The 19,567-nt window shown below is 41.4% G+C and overlaps 1 protein-coding gene across 1 annotated transcript in view; it reads right to left on the reverse strand.

Moving 5' to 3' along the window:
- si:ch211-113g11.6 (uncharacterized protein LOC559008 homolog) overlaps positions 1-19,567 on the reverse strand; it is a 95,253-nt gene that overhangs the window by 46,912 nt on the left and 28,774 nt on the right. Inside the window, exons 4-5 of the mRNA XM_034697530.1 lie at positions 11,470-11,565; positions 10,934-11,067 (exon numbers count right to left, since the gene is read on the reverse strand). Of these exons, the coding sequence (XP_034553421.1) occupies positions 10,934-11,067; positions 11,470-11,565 (230 nt within the window). The remainder of the gene's footprint in view (positions 1-10,933; positions 11,068-11,469; positions 11,566-19,567) is intronic.

Below are 19,567 nucleotides of genomic sequence, written 5' to 3' on the forward strand. Positions count from 1 at the left end.
GAAAGGTCGCTCTAATTTTGAAACATCTCTTTCGACTCAGTCGCACCCCGGCAATATCAAACAACGGCGGGTTCACCTCCCCCCCCCCCCCGCGGAGAGGTGCACATTACTTCAGTCGCACGCGGTGACTTTGTGAAACCGACAAATTACATCCTGAGCAGCTGCCTTTTACTCGGTTCACTGGGCTTGACTAGCAAAGCAAAAGCTTGTTATTAATGGAAATCTGGCATTTTGGGGGGGATCCAGGCTCTGTTTTGACATGTTTTGATGTGTAAATGAAAAGTAGGTTCAAATGTTTTTGTAACTGCTCCAGGAAAATTTTCCTAATTGGCAGCGGCGACAGCTGGAACGGCTGCAGAGTAGTTCACCGGTACAAATGCACTCCATTTAAGGGAGTTCAGAAAAAGTGCTTGTTTGGCCGCTATCATCATAGGATGTTTGTTTTAAGTGTCTGATGACTTCAAGGAGAGGATCTGCAAAGATACAAACATGCTTGTTGCTTCAGTTTCCTTCTTTTTAATCCAGAATCAGCTCTTAACGCGGCTCTCTTTGAAGTCAGCAGACCACACTGATGAAATCTCATTTCCCCATTTGATCATGAAAACTATAAAGCTGCTGGTCTAAGGGGATTGTACCCACTGGGTGCATTGCTTTAAGTAGACTTGCATGCTCCAGTACTAGTATGACCACATCTAAATTTAACCCCTTAATGTACCAGGACTTTTCCTGCAGACCAGGGCTCGTGTGCATGTCCAGCCACTAGTGATGAAAACAGGCCGTTTGTACTAATGGGTAGACCCCACTATTACAGGTGCTAATGGCAGGATTGCAGCACCTGTTGGTGGCGGTGCTTGTTGCACAAAGCCGCTTTCATGTTGCTTCTCCTGTGCGCTCAGAAACACCCGGTTCAAGATCTGAAGCCAAACTTTCCCTTTCTCCTTGTTTGTCATCTTTGAGGATTGACTTGCTGATAGCAGCTGTTTGTTCATTCTGTATTCTTCTAATCAAATGTCCATGTCTTCTCTCAGTCACAGCGGTGCCGCTCGCCATGTTTATTATTGTTTATGCATTGTAGGCATGCACAATTCAAACTTGTTGGATCAGGGTTTTCCAGGAGGTTCCCTGGACATATGACGTTTTGCACCAGCCTCGCTTTCATGGCGCAATTAGTTAATTGGCCGATTATTTGCAGTTGTGCATGCAGCTAACGCTACAGCCAAATGGGCCGTTCCATAACGATACGTTAAGACTAATGCTCCTGTTTGTGTAATGGCTGGACGTGCATACAGGACCAGGACTTCTTACCAGCTGCCTGTACCCTCTTCTGTCCTCTCCATGTTACAGCTTCTCTTGGTGATTCATAATAGCACCTGAAATAAGTTACCCATAATGCAGTGCATGATTCTCATGATATTTTGCAGGCATTGCATGAAGCACACTTCTCTGTTTTCGCTGATGAGTAATGCCACAATAACTTGAACTTGCAAGTCTCTATAGTGTTGGATAGATGAGGATACTGATTGGATAGGAAATTGGATCTCACTGTGATAACAAGGGGTTAAATATAGAGGGTCATCTTAGTCTGTTGAGCTTTACATCATAATTTAATGTCATTAAGCTGGTTCTCTTGGAAAAATCACCAATGCCAACTTACTCCAAACTCCAAACTTAGTTGGGACTAGTTAATATTCAGAGTTTCAGCTTTAAATGAGCTGTAAAGTTCTGTCATTTCATTGATTGATGCTTACTGATGTCCTCTGCAGACATTATAGATCCTCAGCAGAGGTAATGTGCAGAAAGAAACACTTGGAACCTACACATTATGTTAATGAGTCCACAGAATGAAGCCGTGCAGATTTGCATGCACATTCAGAGTGTCATGGTTTGTCCTTAAGTCCTACAAACCTCATTTTAACAGCCGGCTGGTTCAAAAAGGATAATTCCATGGTTTTTATCACATATGAAATCCAATCAGTGATTTAATTTTACTTCCATTTGGCTAAATATTTCAGTTATTCTTCATATTGTTCATGAGCTGAAGTATCAGATCTGTCTGTGGTTTTAACCTTCAGAGATGATCTGAGTGTGCTCTCATGAGGAATAAACAAGAGGCACTCAGAGTATATCAAGTGAATACATAAAAGACTCTATGAATTAAAGTAATAATCTTCTGCAGGTAGCTCTCTTTCCTTATCATCAGCAGCAGCCTTTACAGCAGTAACCTTTGTACACTCATCGTCTCTCCTCATATCAGTCTGACTGAAGCGGACAGCCAGTCATCATCATTTTTGTGATGAGGAAGTGTCAAATGATGTGATGAACGCCCCCCTTTCCGGGGCTTTGCACGGTCTGAAGCAGGTACCTGTAGTCTCTAACTGGAGTGACCTCAGTTTGTTTGTTACTGCCTGACTTTGGTGTTTAAAGTGGGTGTAATGGACCCAATGCTGTCCACGTTAATGTAACACACACTGAGCAAGAATAACGTATTGTTTGTGACAGTGGAAGGCAAGCAACACTTCTATTCTGCAGGGTACAATTGCTTTTCTTTAGTGCTTAGCAAACAGTGACATACCCGCTGTTTCTCTTTTTTAGGAAGTGTCCTTCTGTTTAAAAACAGGACGAGTCCTGTAGAGAGGTTTTCTGTTATCGTGTCAGACACTGATGAGAATCAGAGTCTGTCGGGGGTGGAAACAAGGACTTTAAGTGGACCAAGGCTCCTCTGAAAAGAGTCTGCAACCAGTTTCATTCTTGTCATGTAAAACTAAGAGCCGGGTTCAATAACTTTGGAAACAGATCTATAGGTGGCCGTATTTTGCAGCACAAAGGGAACACGCCGTCACTTTTTCATATGACACACTTCTATGTCCTTTCACTGAGATGCAACAGTGGCTGCTTTGAAAATGGAAAGCTGTGATGCTGCGCAGAAAACAATGAGCCGTGTGGAAAAGATTTGCCCCCAGCAAATACAATGATTGGTACAAGCAAACAATCAGTGTGGTATGTGGATGTTGAAATGTGGCCAGATATTGAGTTTCCTGAGAAATCTATGCATGAACCTCAACGCAAGGGGAGTTCTGGAAGCATAGAGAATCTGTGCAGTGATTAAATACATACGCTTGGTTTACTTTTAAGAGATAAATAGCCCTGATCTAAACTGTCAGGATGTTAAATGATAGTGATCTCCACTACAGAGTCATGTCTGTTTTTAATGCAGTGACTTCCACTACAGAGTCATGTCTGTTTTTAATGCAGCGACTTCCACTACAGAGTCATGTCTGTTTTTAATGCAGTGACTTCCACTACAGAGTCATGTCTGTTTTAATGCAGTGACTTCCACTACAGACTCATGTCTGTTTTTAATGCAGTGACTTCCACTACAGAGTCATGTCTGTTTTTAATGCAGTGACTTCCACTACAGAGTCATGTCTGTTTTTAATGCAGTGACTTCCACTACAGAGACATGTCTGTTTTTAATGCAGTGACTTCCACTACAGAGACATGTCTGTGTTTAATGCAGTGACTTCCACTACAGAGTCATGTCTGTTTTTAATGCAGTGACTTCCACTACAGAGTCATGTCTGTGTTTAATGCAGTGACTTCCACTACAGAGTCATGTCTGTTTTTAATGCAGTGACTTCCACTACAGAGTCATGTCTGTGTTTAATGCAGTGACTTCCACTACAGAGTCATGTCTGTGTTTAATGCAGTGACTTCCACTACAGAGTCATGTCTGTGTTTAATGCTGTGACTTCCACTACAGAGTCATTTCTGTTTTTTAATGCAGTGACTTCCACTACAGAGTCATGTCTGTTTTTTTTAATGCAGTGACTTCCACTACAGAGTCATGTTAGTGTTTTTAATGCAGTGACTTCAACTACAGAGTCATGTTAGTGTTTATAATGCAGTGACTTCCACTACAGAGTCATGTCTGTTTTTTTAATGCAGTGACTTCCACTACAGAGTCATGTTAGTGTTTTTAATGCAGTGACTTCCACTATAGAGTCATGTCTGTGTTTAATGCAGTGACTTCCACTACAGAGTCATGTCTGTTTTTAATGCAGTGACTTCCACTACAGAGTCATGTCTGTTTTTAATGCAGTGACTTCCACTAGAGTCATGTCTGTTTTTAATGCAGTGACTTCCACTACAGAGTCATGCAGTGATTTCCACTACAGAGTCATGTCTGTGTTTAATGCAGTGACTTCCACTACAGAGTCATGTCTGTTTTTAATGCAGTGACTTCCACTAGAGTCATGTCTGTGTTTAATGCAGTGACTTCCACTACAGAGTCATGTCTGTGTTTAATGCAGTGACTTCCACTACAGAGTCATGTCTGTTTTTAATGCAGTGACTTCCACTAGAGTCATGTCTGTTTTTAATGCAGTGACTTCCACTACAGAGTCATGTCTGTTTTTAATGCAGTGACTTCCACTACAGAGTCATGTCTGTTTATAATGCAGTGACTTCCACTACAGAGTCATGTCTGTTTTTAATGCAGTGACTTCCACTACAGAGTCATGTCTGCTTTTAATGCAGTGACTTCCACTACAGAGTCATGTCTGTTTTTAATGCAGTGACTTCCACTACAGAGTCATGTCTGTTTTTAATGCAGTGACTTCGACTACAGAGTCATGTCTGTTTTTAATGCAGTGATTTCCACTACAGAGACATGTCTGTTTTTAATGCAGTGACTTCCACTACAGAGTCAGGTCTGTTTTTAATGCAGTGACTTCCACTACAGAGACATGTCTGTTTATAATGCAGTGACTTCCACTACAGAGTCATGTCTGTTTTTAATGCAGTGACTTCCACTACAGAGTCAGGTCTGTTTTTAATGCAGTGACTTCCACTACAGAGACATGTCTGTTTATAATGCAGTGACTTCCACTACAGAGTCATGTCTGTTTTTAATGCAGTGACTTCCACTACAGAGTCATGTTAGTGTTTTTAATGCAGTGACTTCCACTACAGAGTCATGTCTGTTTTTAATGCAGTGACTTCCACTACAGAGTCATGTCATTTTTTAATGCAGTGACTTCCACTACAGAGCCATGTCTGTTTTTAATGCAGTGACTTCCACTACAGAGTCATGTCTGTGTTTAATGCAGTGACTTCCACTACAGAGTCATGTCTGTTCTTAATGCAGTGATTTCCACTACAGAGTCATGTCTGTTTTTAATGCAGTGACTTCCACTACAGAGACATGTCTGTTTATAATGCAGTGACTTCCACTACAGAGTCATGTCTGTTTTTAATGCAGTGACTTCCACTACAGAGTCATGTCTGTTTTTTAGTGCAGTGACTTCCACTACAGAGTCATGTCTGTTTTTAATGCAGTGACCTCCTCTACAGATTCATGTCTGTTTTTAATGCAGTGACTTCCACTACAGAGTCATGTCTGTTTATAATGCAGTGACTTCCACTACAGAGACATGTCTGTTTTTAATGCAGTGACTTCCACTACAGAGTCATGTCTGTTTTTAATGCAGTGACTTCCACTACAGAGTCATGTTAGTGTTTTTAATGCAGTGACTTCCACTACAGAGTCATGTCATTTTTTAATGCAGTGACTTCCACTACAGAGCCATGTCTGTTTTTAATGCAGTGACTTCCACTACAGAGTCATGTCTGTTTTTAATGCAGTGACTTCCACTACAGAATCATGTCTGTTTTTAATGCAGTGACTTCCACTAGAGTCATGTCTGTTTTTAATGCAGTGACTTCCACTACAGATTCATGTCTGTTTTTAATGCAGTGACTTCCACTAGAGTCATGTCTGTTTTTAATGCAGTGACTTCCACTACAGAGTCATGTCTGTTTTTAATGCAGTGACTTCCACTAGAGTCATGTCTGTTTTTAATGCAGTGACTTCCACTATAGAGTCATGTCTGTTTTTAATGCAGTGACTTCCACTAGAGTCATGTCTGTTTTTAATGCAGTGACTTCCACTACAGAGTCATGTCTGTTTTTAATGCATTGACTTCCACTACAGAGTCAGTTCCAGTTCCATCTTAGAAATCATCTCCAAGTCTAGAGTCAGACATCTCCTCTACCAGCTGAGCTCAACCAGCGCCCCCATCACGATTTTCTCTAATAAGAACACAGTTTAACAGATGGATGACTCAAGCGTGTTTGACATTCAGGGGCGGTGTGATCCCCCGGTGATGTTACACTTGCCAAATGTCAAACAAGATCTGTTAATGCCTACCACACATACAGCTCTCATAATTAGAATAACATTTTAGAAATCAAGCACAGGAGTGATATCCTTTGGTAGCATTATCACATTGTAGGTGTTGTTTGTCTTCCAAAGGTTTCTTCTTTATCTGTAATAATAAAGGGTGGGCAATATACAGCCCTGAATATCATTGATTTGTTGCTTGAATTAATCACTGAAAGTTGTTTTTTGAAACTACAATTTTTCAGCCTGTGACCCCCAAAATATTGGTGCCAAAGACTCACGACCCCCACTGTCCCTCAAAGTGATTTAATGTGGCTTCATTTAGCTGGTCTGCAGAAAATGACCCTATTATATGAGCATGTGTCTGTGTTTCCTGTGCTGTTATGAATTAACCTGCTGTTACTGATGCTTTAGATAATTCACTGTTCACTAAACCTAAACTTAGGAGTCATCTGGAAACAAAGAGAGGCAGAAAACTCATTACATTTTCTATTTTCAAGGTTTTATTTCAAGGTTAGCTTCTATTTGTGTCAATATCTTTTACTATAATGGGTGAAATGTGCTATTTTAAGATAACTTAAAAAAAAAAAACGTTCTGGAAGACATCTCACGATTCCCATTTGTGTCTCACGACCCCCCAGGGGGTCCTGACCAAGCGTGCCGGATACGGCCCTGGTGGTGAGGCTTTCAGCAGTGTGACTGCCCCCTGGTGGCTGGCTGCAGTATAGGTCAAAAAATCTGTCTCCCCCATTCATTTGAATGGGGGAGCAGTCAAACTTTAAAAAAATAAATACACGTCATACGAATGTTTCTCACATCCGTATGCTGTGGTGATATGTAATTAGTATTTGAGTGTTTTGTGTCCAAGGTCTCTTTTTTCTGAAAAGTTTCTTCTTCGTTAGTTATTAGAGTTTAAAAAACGGGGTTTTACTTCCTGTTTCCTTTGATTCACAGCCGCCGTAGAACGAAACTACAAAGCACACAGCGTCTTGTGACGTCACGCTGTAGGGCGGAGCTTATTACAAAGGCTTCACAGGCTCTGGCTGCACAATGGCGACGCCCAGGAGCGGGATTTTTTGGCTTCAGAACCGTACAACGGGAAGAGGCGGAGCAACGCTGTCCATTTTTATTTACAGTCTATGGTCCTGACCCAGTCTTTGGGAACCCCTGATTTACACCAAGTAGGAGCAATAATTTGCTCTCCATTCATGACTTTACCTTCATAATGTCTGGCTGAATCTAGTCATGTTGGGTTCTTATGTCTCCTCTTCGGCCTCCCTCACAAATCCCTCCATAAACTCCAACTGGTCCAGAATTCAGCTGCCCGTATCATTGCCCGAACCCCCTCCATCCACCACATCACTCCTGTCCTCCAACAGCTCCACTGGCTCCCTGTTCAGTTCCGCATTCAGTTCAAAGTCCTTCTGTTGACATTCAAGACCATCCACAACCTCCACCCCCCCATATCTGTCCGACCTCCTCCATGTTCCCACTCCCTCCCGCTCCCTCAGATCCTCTTCCTCCATACACCTGTCTGTCCCCTCCGCCCGTCTCACCACTATGGGGAGCCGAGCATTCAGCCGCTCTGCTCCCCGTCTCTGGAACTCATTGCCACCTCAACTCAGAAACACAGATTCTTTCCCCCATTTCAAATCACAACTCAAAACACATCTATTCAAAACCGCTTACTCCGTCTGACTCCAATTGCTCTGTCATTTTGTTATTGTTTCTATTTTTTTTCTTACCCCTTGTTAGTTTATATTGTTTTCATTTCTGACTCTGATTTTGTTTCCTTTAATGTGAATTCATGTATATATATATTTCTATCTGTGCGGTGTCCTTGAGTGCAGAGAAAGGCGCCTTTAAATAAAATGTATTATTATTATTATTATGTGAGTCAGGCTCTTTTGCATTAGCTTGTTGGTCAAATCTCTTCGTAACCCCTGAATTGTACAGGTTTTATGTCAATATATTTAATATTATTATGAGAATATGTCATGCTTTTAATTCAGTCATGCAGCTAACATCACTCTATTTCAGTCAGACAACTCACGTTTACTTAATAAGTTTATTGCAGCATACAGTATTGTGTTTGGCGTGTGGGCTCCGAATTTCATTACTCCTGGTAGATTATTTAAATGCAGACATTAGGAGCAATGAGAGAGGACTAACCCCCCTGGAGCCCGCAGGTGGAAGCCGGGGAGGAGGTGGGGACAAACTTCACACAGCACTGAGCAGAACAGCAGGAGCACTGCAAGCAGAGGCAGAGACAGGAGGCTTGCCGTTTAAATAGACCGCCGAATGAGGATGTTGAGATCAGCTGATGGAGAGGTGGTGACGTGTCAGTATGATGAGCGCGGCTCGAGTTGTCTGCTTGAACTAGCTTGCAGGCAGCGCTCCATTTTTACTATATAGTTGTTTATTGATAGATCATAACATTCTTCATTTTATTCCTATCTGGCTATCACATCATTTATTAGTTATATTGTGTATTAATCAAAGAGATGCATGCATATTGAAAGGTTGTTTAAACAGAGGGGGTTCAGGGGGATTCAGAGAGATTAAATAAGATGTAAATACAACATAATGTTTATTAAAATAATAATCACTCTCCCTTGTAGGATGAAAAAGATGCATCATTAGCTCACATTAGAAAGTTCACAGGTAGGGGAATGTAAATGCGCTCCCTCGGTACATCGCTTATTTTAAACCTTGCATTTCTACAAACAGTAATTAAAGAGGCCCGGTCGTCCGTGTTCAGTGGATCAGATTTGTGGTTTGGGGCTCATTAAGTAAATCACACTGTGTCCCTTGACTTTGTGGTGCTTTAAACTTGGTTAGCAAAGCTCTGACACCGACAGACGAGGACTTTGATTCGATTATGCAGGGAAGCACATCAGTGGTCTGATAACATTCACTTAAAAAAATCTCTTTTATTGTAAAATTGATAAAAAAGATACTCAAGCGTTTGATTTAATTCTGTTTGTAGTGAAGCCGAAGTGTTTGTTCCTGAGTTTCATCCTTTGAAGGATTGTGTGCCTTGCAAAAATGAAGAGTGGATCCAATATGGACTCAAAACAAAAGTCAGATACCTTAGTTGAGTGATTTGTCCGGTTACAGATGTTGAGGAAATGTTGAGTAAAGTACTAGTCTACGTGATGCATCAAATTCCTCATCTTGTGGAGGAGTGGCTCTTTGAAGAAGTGAGGTATTGTAGATAAAAGCCTCTTCTCATTTGCATGTCATGAATAGAGTGATCATAAGAGTCTGATCTCTCCAGAGAGCTGAAGACTTACAAGTGTTCCTCTGCTGCTCCAAAGTTTTACAAAGACTTCAAGATGTTTAAAAATAACCTATTTTAAAAAGTGTCACCTCTGAGGAAACAAGGTGATTGGTTTAAGGCTGTGACACTCACTCTGACATGATTCAATCAGTGAGACTTAAATCAATGCTCCTCATAATCGCTCGTGTTAATAATAGCTTTCTTTCTGAAGTTAGGGTTCCTTTCTTTCGTCTGTTGAGGTCTGGTCATGGCAGCTTTTCCTGATCATATACATCCTAACTTCCACCAGATCCATGTCCGGTCTGTCTCAGTGCTCTGTTACTCATCAACACCCACCGGTTGTGTTTTCAGAACCCAGCATGGAGCAGGACCGCCGGACAGCTGGAGTCATGTGACCGAGGTTTCCCCACAGTAATCACTGAATCAAGGATTCTCCTCCTCCTCCTCTCCTCATCCATGTTGTCTTTCTGGTCCTCTGAAAACCTCTGACCTGTTGACTCCAGGCCTGGCTCCTCTCATCATGACTTTGGTTTGTTGTTGTAGTTAAGTGAAATACGATCTGGTGATAACACAGAGTGTTTTATTCTGAAAATTAACCGGATGTTTTCATTTTGTCTTGGTGAAACCTGACTTCCTGTCCCTGCTCCATCTGCTCTGTTGAGATTGATGCGTCGTGCTCTTGCATCTGGCAGAAACAGAAGTCCGACCTGCCGGATCAGAGACGCAACCGGAACGCAACGGAGTGGATCCAGTGGAAGTTAACACATTGACTAGAATAGAAACCTATCAGATCCGGTGCTGTGACGGATCGGAGATGGACCGGACACAGATCTGGTGGAATTTGGCAGTAAGAGAGACATGAAATGTGGGGAGCAGAGAGTGGGTGAAGACATGCAGCAACCTGCAGAACCTGCAACCCCTGCAAGGAGGACTAAAGCCTTTGTATATGAGGCACACACTTCAACCAAAAGGCCATCAGTGCCCCCATTTAACCAAGTGGAAGCATCATAATCAGAGTCTTTTGCCTCACCTTGAACACTAGCACCGTCCAAAAGACTCCTGCACTACACATACTCTACTCCTTGGTTAGAATAAAATAGTATTGTTGGCTTTGTGGTCAGTTGTGCAGTTGCTTCGTGCCAATTAGCAGCTTGCAGGGTAATTGTGCATTGACTTGCTGATGTGACCAAACTCCTAGTTCATAATTCAAAAGGGAATAACCATCTGGTTCAAATCTTCTAATCAGGTAAGCTTTAAACTATCAATGCTGTGCACGTAGTCACACAGGAGCTCATTAACCTAAGTGCACCTGCAATCTGCTTCCAACTGCTGATCACAGGTTTCATAAGGTTCACTGCAACAGCAAGACTCCTCTTTGTTCAGAAAGCTCCACTGAAGCTTTTTGTGTTTCTGCAAAGGTTTTAATTCTCTCCCTCCCCTCCAGTGGATCAGGAGCTCTGCATGCACACCTTTGATTTCCTCTTTGCATTTTGTTACCTGCAGGCAGGTTGATGGACTTCTGGGAAGGATAGGGTGGTGAGATGTCAGAGGCCGATGCTATCTGCCCGTTGCCTTGGACGTCAGTCAGCACGGTGTCATTCACCTGACAGGAGAGGAAGGAGAAGACTCAGCCTGGGGGGGGAAGTCCTGCATTTCAAACCGTTCTGGCATCATGTTGAATTAGAAAACTTCCAGCTTCTACCCAAAGACCCAACACTTTCATTTAGCAGACAAATTGGGTTTGGGAAATTTCATCTAATTCTTGGGTGCTTGATTTTATTACCCATTCATTAAGCATCCTCTATGGAAATAAATAACTCCAGGCCTTCATTTAACCAGCAGAAGAAAGAAGTGAGCAAATAAATAAGGGCTAATCACGATCACAGACTGTTGAGACTTGAGGAGCGGCAGCCACAGCTGCACACGATAAGAACTGGGACATTTGCACACGCTGCAGGAGAATATCTAACAGCATTTTCAAGGAATTTACAAGCAGAACTCTTACCAGCATCCAGCACCTGGGGCTCCCAGCGTTTGTCCCGCATACTACGAGTGTATCATTCACTTTCTGAATGACGGTGATGAAATTATCACACTCCAGCTGTGATGAGGAGACAGTAAGAGAGAGGTACAAAGGCAGAAAATGAGGCCGGAGCAAGAGGGAGAAGGGAATAAACACACTGATTCAGAGAGGGATTAAAGATGCAGAGAGACAGAAGATGAAATAATAGCAGAGAGGCGTTTGTGAAGTGAAGATTACAAGAGGACCGAGCACAGAGGGAGAGAGGAGACAAGAGAAAAAACACTGGGATTGAGGGAAAACAAAACGCAGGGGGGAAGAAGGTGGAATAGAGGGATTGGGAAACAAAGCAAGAGTACAAGACTAAACAGATTACAGGAGAGAGAGACAGAGCAGACTGTGAAGAGAGAGAGCGATGTGAAATTGGAGTCAATCCATGATATAAACATTTTTGGCAGACAGCACACGGGAGGCTTGGCCCCGCAGTACAGCACTGCATCGCTCCATATGCATCACTTACTCACTGAGCACAGAAAATGGACTTCTACCTCCAAGACATTAGCAGATGGAGGATGAAAATGAATTCTGAGTACATCCTCGAGGGGCACTTTTCGGGGCTTAAGCCGTAGCAGCAGCAGCAGCAGCAGCACTGTTTGAGTGTGTCTACGACAAAGAAGTGCTCTTTATAAAAACAACCAAATCATAAACTCTGATGGAAACAAGGTTAGGCAAGAGTGGAGATGGAGGAAGAAGATCAGTAAGTCCTAAAAATCAAGGCCAGAGATTGTGTAAGTGTGCGAGTAGGTGGAGATGTAGGTGGATGGGTAGGCGGATTGGTGGGTTGGGTGATTTTTGGCGTGTGTATGCAAGTTTATATGTTCTGGCTTTGTCTACTTATGTTCTTGAGAGGAATGCTTTCAGTTGGCTGAGTACAGTTTTGTGGTTTACTCTGAAATATAAAAGTGATAAAACAAACCAGCAGTGACCACCAAAGAATTAAAAGTTGCAGTTCCACAAAAGGCCACTGGGAGGTTAGGTCAATGTTGAGTCGTCCACATAGAGCCTGATAATAAACTTTGATGTTTGGTCCTATATTAGGTCTTTATTGTGTTCACAGTGAGGGGATGGCTGTCATCTTCCACATGACAATAAAGATTGATTTGATTTACCAGACACATAACATGGGTTTCTTTTGATTTATCTTTATACTAACAGGTAATACAAGTTTGTTTGTTATTTTAAGATGAAATAACAATCATTATATCGTTCATTTTCCAACCAACTAGGAGGTATCCATGTCTTTTGCTCTTTAACTTGTCCTCATGCCCCTAAACTTTTGGGCTTTCTGCCTCTGGACAATAAAACAACAAGTTATCTGGGTGTTTTTAAAAGTAAACTTAAGACTTACCTTTTTAATCTGTCTTTTTCACTTGAAATAATTTTCTTTTAGCCCTGGACTGCATTATTAACATTTTTTTAGCATTATCTTTATTTTTTATATTTTATTTTATTTTATCTTATTTTATTTTATTTTATTTTATTTTATTTTATTTTATTTTATTTCATTTTTCTGGTATTTATCTGATTTATTTTATTGATTTTTTTGTCATGATTTTATTTTATTTTTCTGGTAGTTATCTGATTTTATTGAATTGATGGCATTGTAGTGATTGCATTTGATTTTTTAATTTCTCTGATTTCAATGCATTGATTTTATTGTACTTATTTTTTTTTTTTCTGACATGTCTCTGATTTATTGTATTGATTTTCTTCTATTTTCTGGTATTTATCTGAATTAATTTATTTTTATTTTTAGTATTTCATATTACTCATAGGTGCTATATAGTTAAAAAAGAATTGAGTTGAGTTGGCCTTTTTACAACAAAATAGACAAACAAACAATGAATCCAAAATGGGAGTCTTGGTACAAATGGGGAAACCAATCCTGGCTTGGTCCACATTTTGAAAGCCTTTCATTATATCATTAAAATCCAGTTTCAAATCAAGTGAAGGTTTGGTTTGGAGAGCAATAAGCCATCTGGTAAAGAACATTAGACACATGTTTGTGTTGTTATGGAAAGCCCTAACATGTGCTAATGGCTAATGATATCCCAAAGCCAAGTCATACTCAGCAGGTGAAGTTTTGATCAGGCTAAAGCAGTTCTTGGATGATTTGTGCACATGTTTTTCTGTACTGTTCAGTAAGACGCTTACAATGCTGCTAAAATGATGCTCTTTGGGGTTTCTGACTGCTATCCTTAGAACTGCCGATGCAGTAAGTTCTGAGCACACTTACACAGTACATACAGGCACAGAGGTCTGGTTTGCTTGCAGGAATATAGCACATCAGATTCTCCTGCCTCTGCTCTAACCTTTCTATATTTGCAGTCGACTGATATTGCACAGTGAAGGATTCGTACATACATTTGTTCCGGGGTTAAATCTCTGCAACGTCGGTGTGAGAGTCTGAGATAGCATTGTTTGAGATTATGCATTTTCAGTTTGCTCATTTCATATTTGCTGGTTGGGCTCAGCTCTCAGACTGTGGGTGCTCAGGACAAACTGAAGCTGAATCTCACAGGCAGTCCAATAACATCCTGAACTTGGCTATAGCTGGAAATATGTCTGTCATTCTGCGTGTGCTACACCGTCTCCACTCCAGTATAAGGGCGATGTTTTCTAGAAACCTTTTGGCTGCCTGTCACTGAAGGATGTTGCCTCTGTCCTTCATTCTCCTTCCCAGCACTGTCGGTTTTATTGGAGGAGATTTACTGCGTCAGTCAGAGCTTTCTTATTTTCCACCATCTGCCACTGCCAGACTCCCTGGAAGCTTCAGCTCTATTTATGCAGGGGAGACAGTGCCCTGTTTGTTCTGTGCCGTAACTCCAGTAACACTTTTTTTAAAACCATGTACACACAACTGTTAGATATGAGTGACAGCACTGAAACTGTAGATGGGTTTCAATATAGAGCTCTTGCACTGATGAGAACATATTCACGGTTTGTAAAATCATGTGTGGAAGAATATGAATATCACTCCTTTAGTTAAATCAAGCTATATATTATGGACTATACATGCTGGACTGTAGACTGAAGGTCTTTCCTGTTGTAGGCGATCAAATAAAAGCAATCATCCATGTATTTCTGAAGACATGATTTGGTGAGGTATTAATTCTCTTCCTAAGACCCAGTCATAAAGGATTTAGAGAGCAGGTTCTCCAGTCTTATAGCTGCTATCCTTTTGTTTCTGAGACAGTTTGGTTAGGTTTGGGCGCCAAAACTCCTCTACATGAGTACAGGTAATTGTTGGGCATTTATAAGTCTAACTCAGTTCTCATCCTCACTTAGACCGGCATCTTGGCTCTGCCTCCCCTGTCTTTTAAAGGTGACATATCATGCAAAATTGACTTTTTAATAGTCCCCCTTCCTGAAATATGTTTCCCTGGCATGTCTACAAACCCCCCCGAGAATGAAAAAAATCCATTCTGCCCCTATCTATTTTTATGTTGTAATATTTAATTCCCTAACCACAGAGAGGGGTTCATGTCAGAGCAAACCATTGATGGCACACTAAAGAGAAGACTTTCTTTACTTTTCCACTTCAAGTATTCACAGTGAGTAATATATCTGAATGTCAAAAGAGGGCAGGATGATCTACTACAGCAGGGGTTCCCATACTTTCAGCCCACAACCCTCAAAATGTAAGTGCCAAAGACTTGTGACCCCTACTGTCTCTCGAAGTGGTTAAATGTTGCTTCATACTTCATTTACTTCAACTTCAAAATTAGTTTACCTTCATAATTAACTGTTAGCTAACCCTAACCCTAACTTTAGGAGTCATCTGGACAACAAAGAACGGCAGAAAACTAATGAAATGTACTTATTTGCAGGGTTTTATTTAAAAAGGAACTACAATTTGTGTGAATATTTTTACAATAATGGGTAAAATAAGCAAATTTAGATGATTTAAAGGTGACATATCATGCAAAATTGACTTTTTAATGGTTCTCTACCTGAAATATGTGTCCCTGTCTACAAACCCCCTGAGAATGAAATAAATCCATTCTGCCCCTGTTCTGATTTCTCCACCTTTCTGTAAATGTGTGTGAAACGAGCCGTTTCAGACTTCAGTGTTTTTGTTACGTAACAACAATATCCGGTCTGTCACGGAGTCAGAGCTCGGAGCTTGTTCAGTCCATAGACTGTATAAAATACAACTCAACCCCTCCTCTGTTTTTCATTACCTGCACATGTGTGCTAACAAGGAGCTTAGGAGGGAGGCATGCTAGTTGTAGGCTGTCTTAATAAACACAAAGGTCGGTTTTACTCCCCACGTCTGCAGATTTGAAGATCTAGTGGATGATTTTTATTTATCATGTAGCTGTAGCTGTGTACAAAGACACACGTCAACATACTGACAAATAAAACAACAAGAAACACTAAATCTGTGACCAATCCTTCAGAAAAGGTCCTGCTGCGTTTCTGGCAGAGGTCGGTTTTACTCCCCACGTCTGCAGATTTGAAGATCTAGTGGATGATTTTTATTTGTCATGGATAAGTGCTAGCGCTAATTAGCATAGCCACATAGCTACATGTTCATAGCTGTAGCTGTAGCTGTGTACGAAGACACACGTCGACATACTGACAAATAAAACAACAAGAAACACTAAATCTGTGACCAATGGTTCAGAAAGGTCCTGCTACAGGCGCCTCTCCGTCAGGATCAGATTCTGGATCAGATCCAGAGGGTTGAAGTAACGTGGATCTGTGAGCAGCCGTGTATATTCAGCCAACATGTAAACATTAGATCAACGTGCTGGACAGCCGAGGCACATCCACTTCCTGAGGGGGCGTGGTCAGAGAGAAAACAGACTGTTCTGAGGAGGACTGAAGAAGAGGGTTTTTCAGGCAGACCAAAATCTGATTTCAAAGTGTTTTTTTGAGCATAAACTTTAAAGACATGTTTTGGGGACCTCTTAGACCAATATATATACTGATGACAAAAGCGTGATATGTCACCTTTAATATCTAGCTGCAGGCTCCTCTTGTTGTGTGTTGGGTGGTGGAGGCTGCTAGGGACCAGGTGGTAGAGTAGGTAGTATCAGTGTTGTCACTACCTCGAGCTTGCCTGTACAGAGCCTGGCTCCTATGAATGTGGCGATGCTGTATGGGTTGGGTTATTAAATTGAGGTGTTCTGTTAGTGGATATGATGGACAGGCAGGGGGGTTGCTCTGGGATGCCAGACTTAACAGTTTAGCCTCTCCAAGGTGTCGTTGGCCTAACTAAATGAAACATCAGCGAAGGGAGGAGCCCACTTAATAACCCCAGTGATGTGCTGGCTCTCGCTCCCCATCTGTCCTTTCTATCTCAGGCTTTGGGGGACATGAGGAGCCATGTGGTGGGCTACTAAATGTATCAGTAGAGGGCAGAGTGGTGTGGGTTTCTTCACTGAGTGCTCATCCTTTCTTTATCTAAAACAAAAAATTCCTCTTTAGCTGTTCAGATTTCTTCAACATGGTGATGATGGGGGCTTTTACATTTTATCAACAGCCAAGAAACAAGCATTTTAAAAATCTGCTTGGAGTTGAGCCTTGGTTGTGACTGTTCAGATGTAACAAAGCAACATTTTAGGTATCTAAAATCTGTACACATGCATGTAGGATTATAATGCCATCTCTATTTGAGGTCACATGTATCCAGGAGGCCTCTATCAGATTTAATCTTGAGTATAAGACATAGATTCAGTTATTTAATAAGATTCCACATCACAGTATTCCTAAGTTAAAGTAGCCTTCTGTGGAAGACAACATTTTGTGTGTTTAAGAACATAAAACCACTCTTAAAAGTCATGTGATGTGCAATTTTGATTAGTGCTACTATGGCTACAATGGGTTTAATCATTATAAACTGTTGTATGCATATGAAGGCAGAATCCATGGGCGGGGAATTAGAGGAGTTCTGATATCAGTTGGTGGTCCAGGTTTTGTTGTGTACCAACGATCAGTGGGCTTTATTATATGCAGAAAAATCTGGCCATAAAGCAATTATGGAACAATGTGTCATCATGGGACAGCTATTTGGCTCTCTTTGTCTCAACAAACAGACATTTGCAGATCTGTCCTGGATGCTAACGCTTCACTTGACTCCATTCTCTTGACTCAAGCTGCTGATGAACTGAAGTACACACAAAGGGCACCCAGAGGCTTATTAGACAATATCACATCTCAGAGCCAATCTGTTATCTTCTGACGTTTGTAAAAGCCTCTGGGGAGATAACTTTTTGGGGGCTTGACGTTCCCTTAAAGGGACTTCAGCCAAGACTTCTGAGTCCACGCAGTTTACTGATCACAGTCTGACCAGTGACCTCAGAAACAAGAGTGGAGTTTGAGTGGAGAGACAAAGCGATAGAGCAGACTGTGAGCTGTACTTTGCATGCAGATATGTGTTTACAGAGATTAATTAAAGCTAAACAGTTGTCAGATTATATCTTATTTGTTCTGGGATTGCATTACGCCAACATCCACTTTGCCTTCTGCCTCTTCAGCGCTCCATAAGGACTGATGTTCTGCAAGCCAGTATTTACTGGAAGCTGATATGCACTATGAGGATTTCAAATGGAAACCTGGTAATAAAGATGACATGATAACCAATTTGATCAGAGATTGCTTTGGACTTTCCTCTAATGGCGTGTTTCCACCAGGCTGTCCAGTTTGGTTCAGTACAGTTTGGTAATGTAAACCCTGATCTCGCTTGTCTTTCCACAGCTAACTGAACCCTTGGGTGCTTCACACGGGAAGCATGTTGGCTGCATGACGCCTCAGGGATTTTCAATTTAGCATGCGTGTTAACGGATCAGACCCTCCAGACTACAGCACATCTCATGCATTTACATCTGTTTAATGCACTGAAGACTGGAGAATATTACACTCTGTAAGGTGCAGATCTGAGGGCTGTAACGGCTCTATCAGCTGTTTATGTCACAAGCATGAAAAATATAGTATGAATTACTTCTGCAATGATTTTCAAAGTAAAAGCCCAGTCTGTGCTTTTATCCTGAAGTTATTAAAGGTGACATATCATGCAAAATTGACTTTTTAATGGTTCTTTAGCTGAAATATGTGTCCCTGTCTACAAACCCCCCGAGAATGAAAAAAATCCATTCTGCCCCTGTTCTGATTTCTCCACCTTTCTGTAAATGTGTGTGAAACGAGCCGTTTCAGACTTCCGTGTTTTTGTTACGTAACAACAATATCCGGTCTGTCACGGAGTCAGAGCTTGGAGCTTGGTCAGCCCATAGACTGTATAAAATAATACTGAATCCCCCCTCCGTTTTTCATTACCTGCACACATGTGTGCTAACAAGGAGCTTAGGAGGGAGGCATGCTAGTTGTAGGCTGTCTTAATAAACACAAAGGTCGGTTTTACTCCCCACGTCTGCAGATTTGAAGATCTAGTGGATGATTTTTATTTGTCATGGATAAGTGCTAGCGCTAGTTAGCATAGCCACATAGCTACATGTTCGTAGCTGTGTACCAAGACACACGTCTACATACTGATAAATAAAACAACAAGAAACACTAAATCTGTGACCAATCGTTCAGAAAGGTCCTGCTACAGGCGCCTCTCCGTCAGGATCAGATTCAGGATCAGATTCAGAGGGTTGAAGTAATGCGATCTCTGAGCAGCCGTGTATATTCAGCCAACATGTAAACATTAGATCAACGTGCTGGAGAGCTGAGGCACATCCACTTCCGGAGGGGGCGTGGTCAGAGGGAAAACAGAGTGTTCTGATGAGGAATGAAGAAGAGGACTTTTCAGGCAGACCAAAATCTGATTTCAAAGTGTTTTTTGAGCATAAACTTTAAAGACATGTTTTGGGGACCTCTTAGACCAATATATGTTGATGAAAAAAGCGTGATATGTCACCTTTAAGCAAAAGAAGTAACCTGCATAGCTCTTTATTTAGGCCTACAGTTTAACATTGGAAAATAGTTGTCATTAATTATGTTGTTGCAGGAAAGACATGTTTTGTTTTTTGAATTATTTGAGATGTATTTGTTTTTACAAACATGCATATAAAGA

The sequence above is a fragment of the Notolabrus celidotus genome, chromosome 12 (genome assembly GCF_009762535.1).
Source record: "Notolabrus celidotus isolate fNotCel1 chromosome 12, fNotCel1.pri, whole genome shotgun sequence".
NCBI lineage: Eukaryota > Metazoa > Chordata > Actinopteri > Labriformes > Labridae > Notolabrus > Notolabrus celidotus.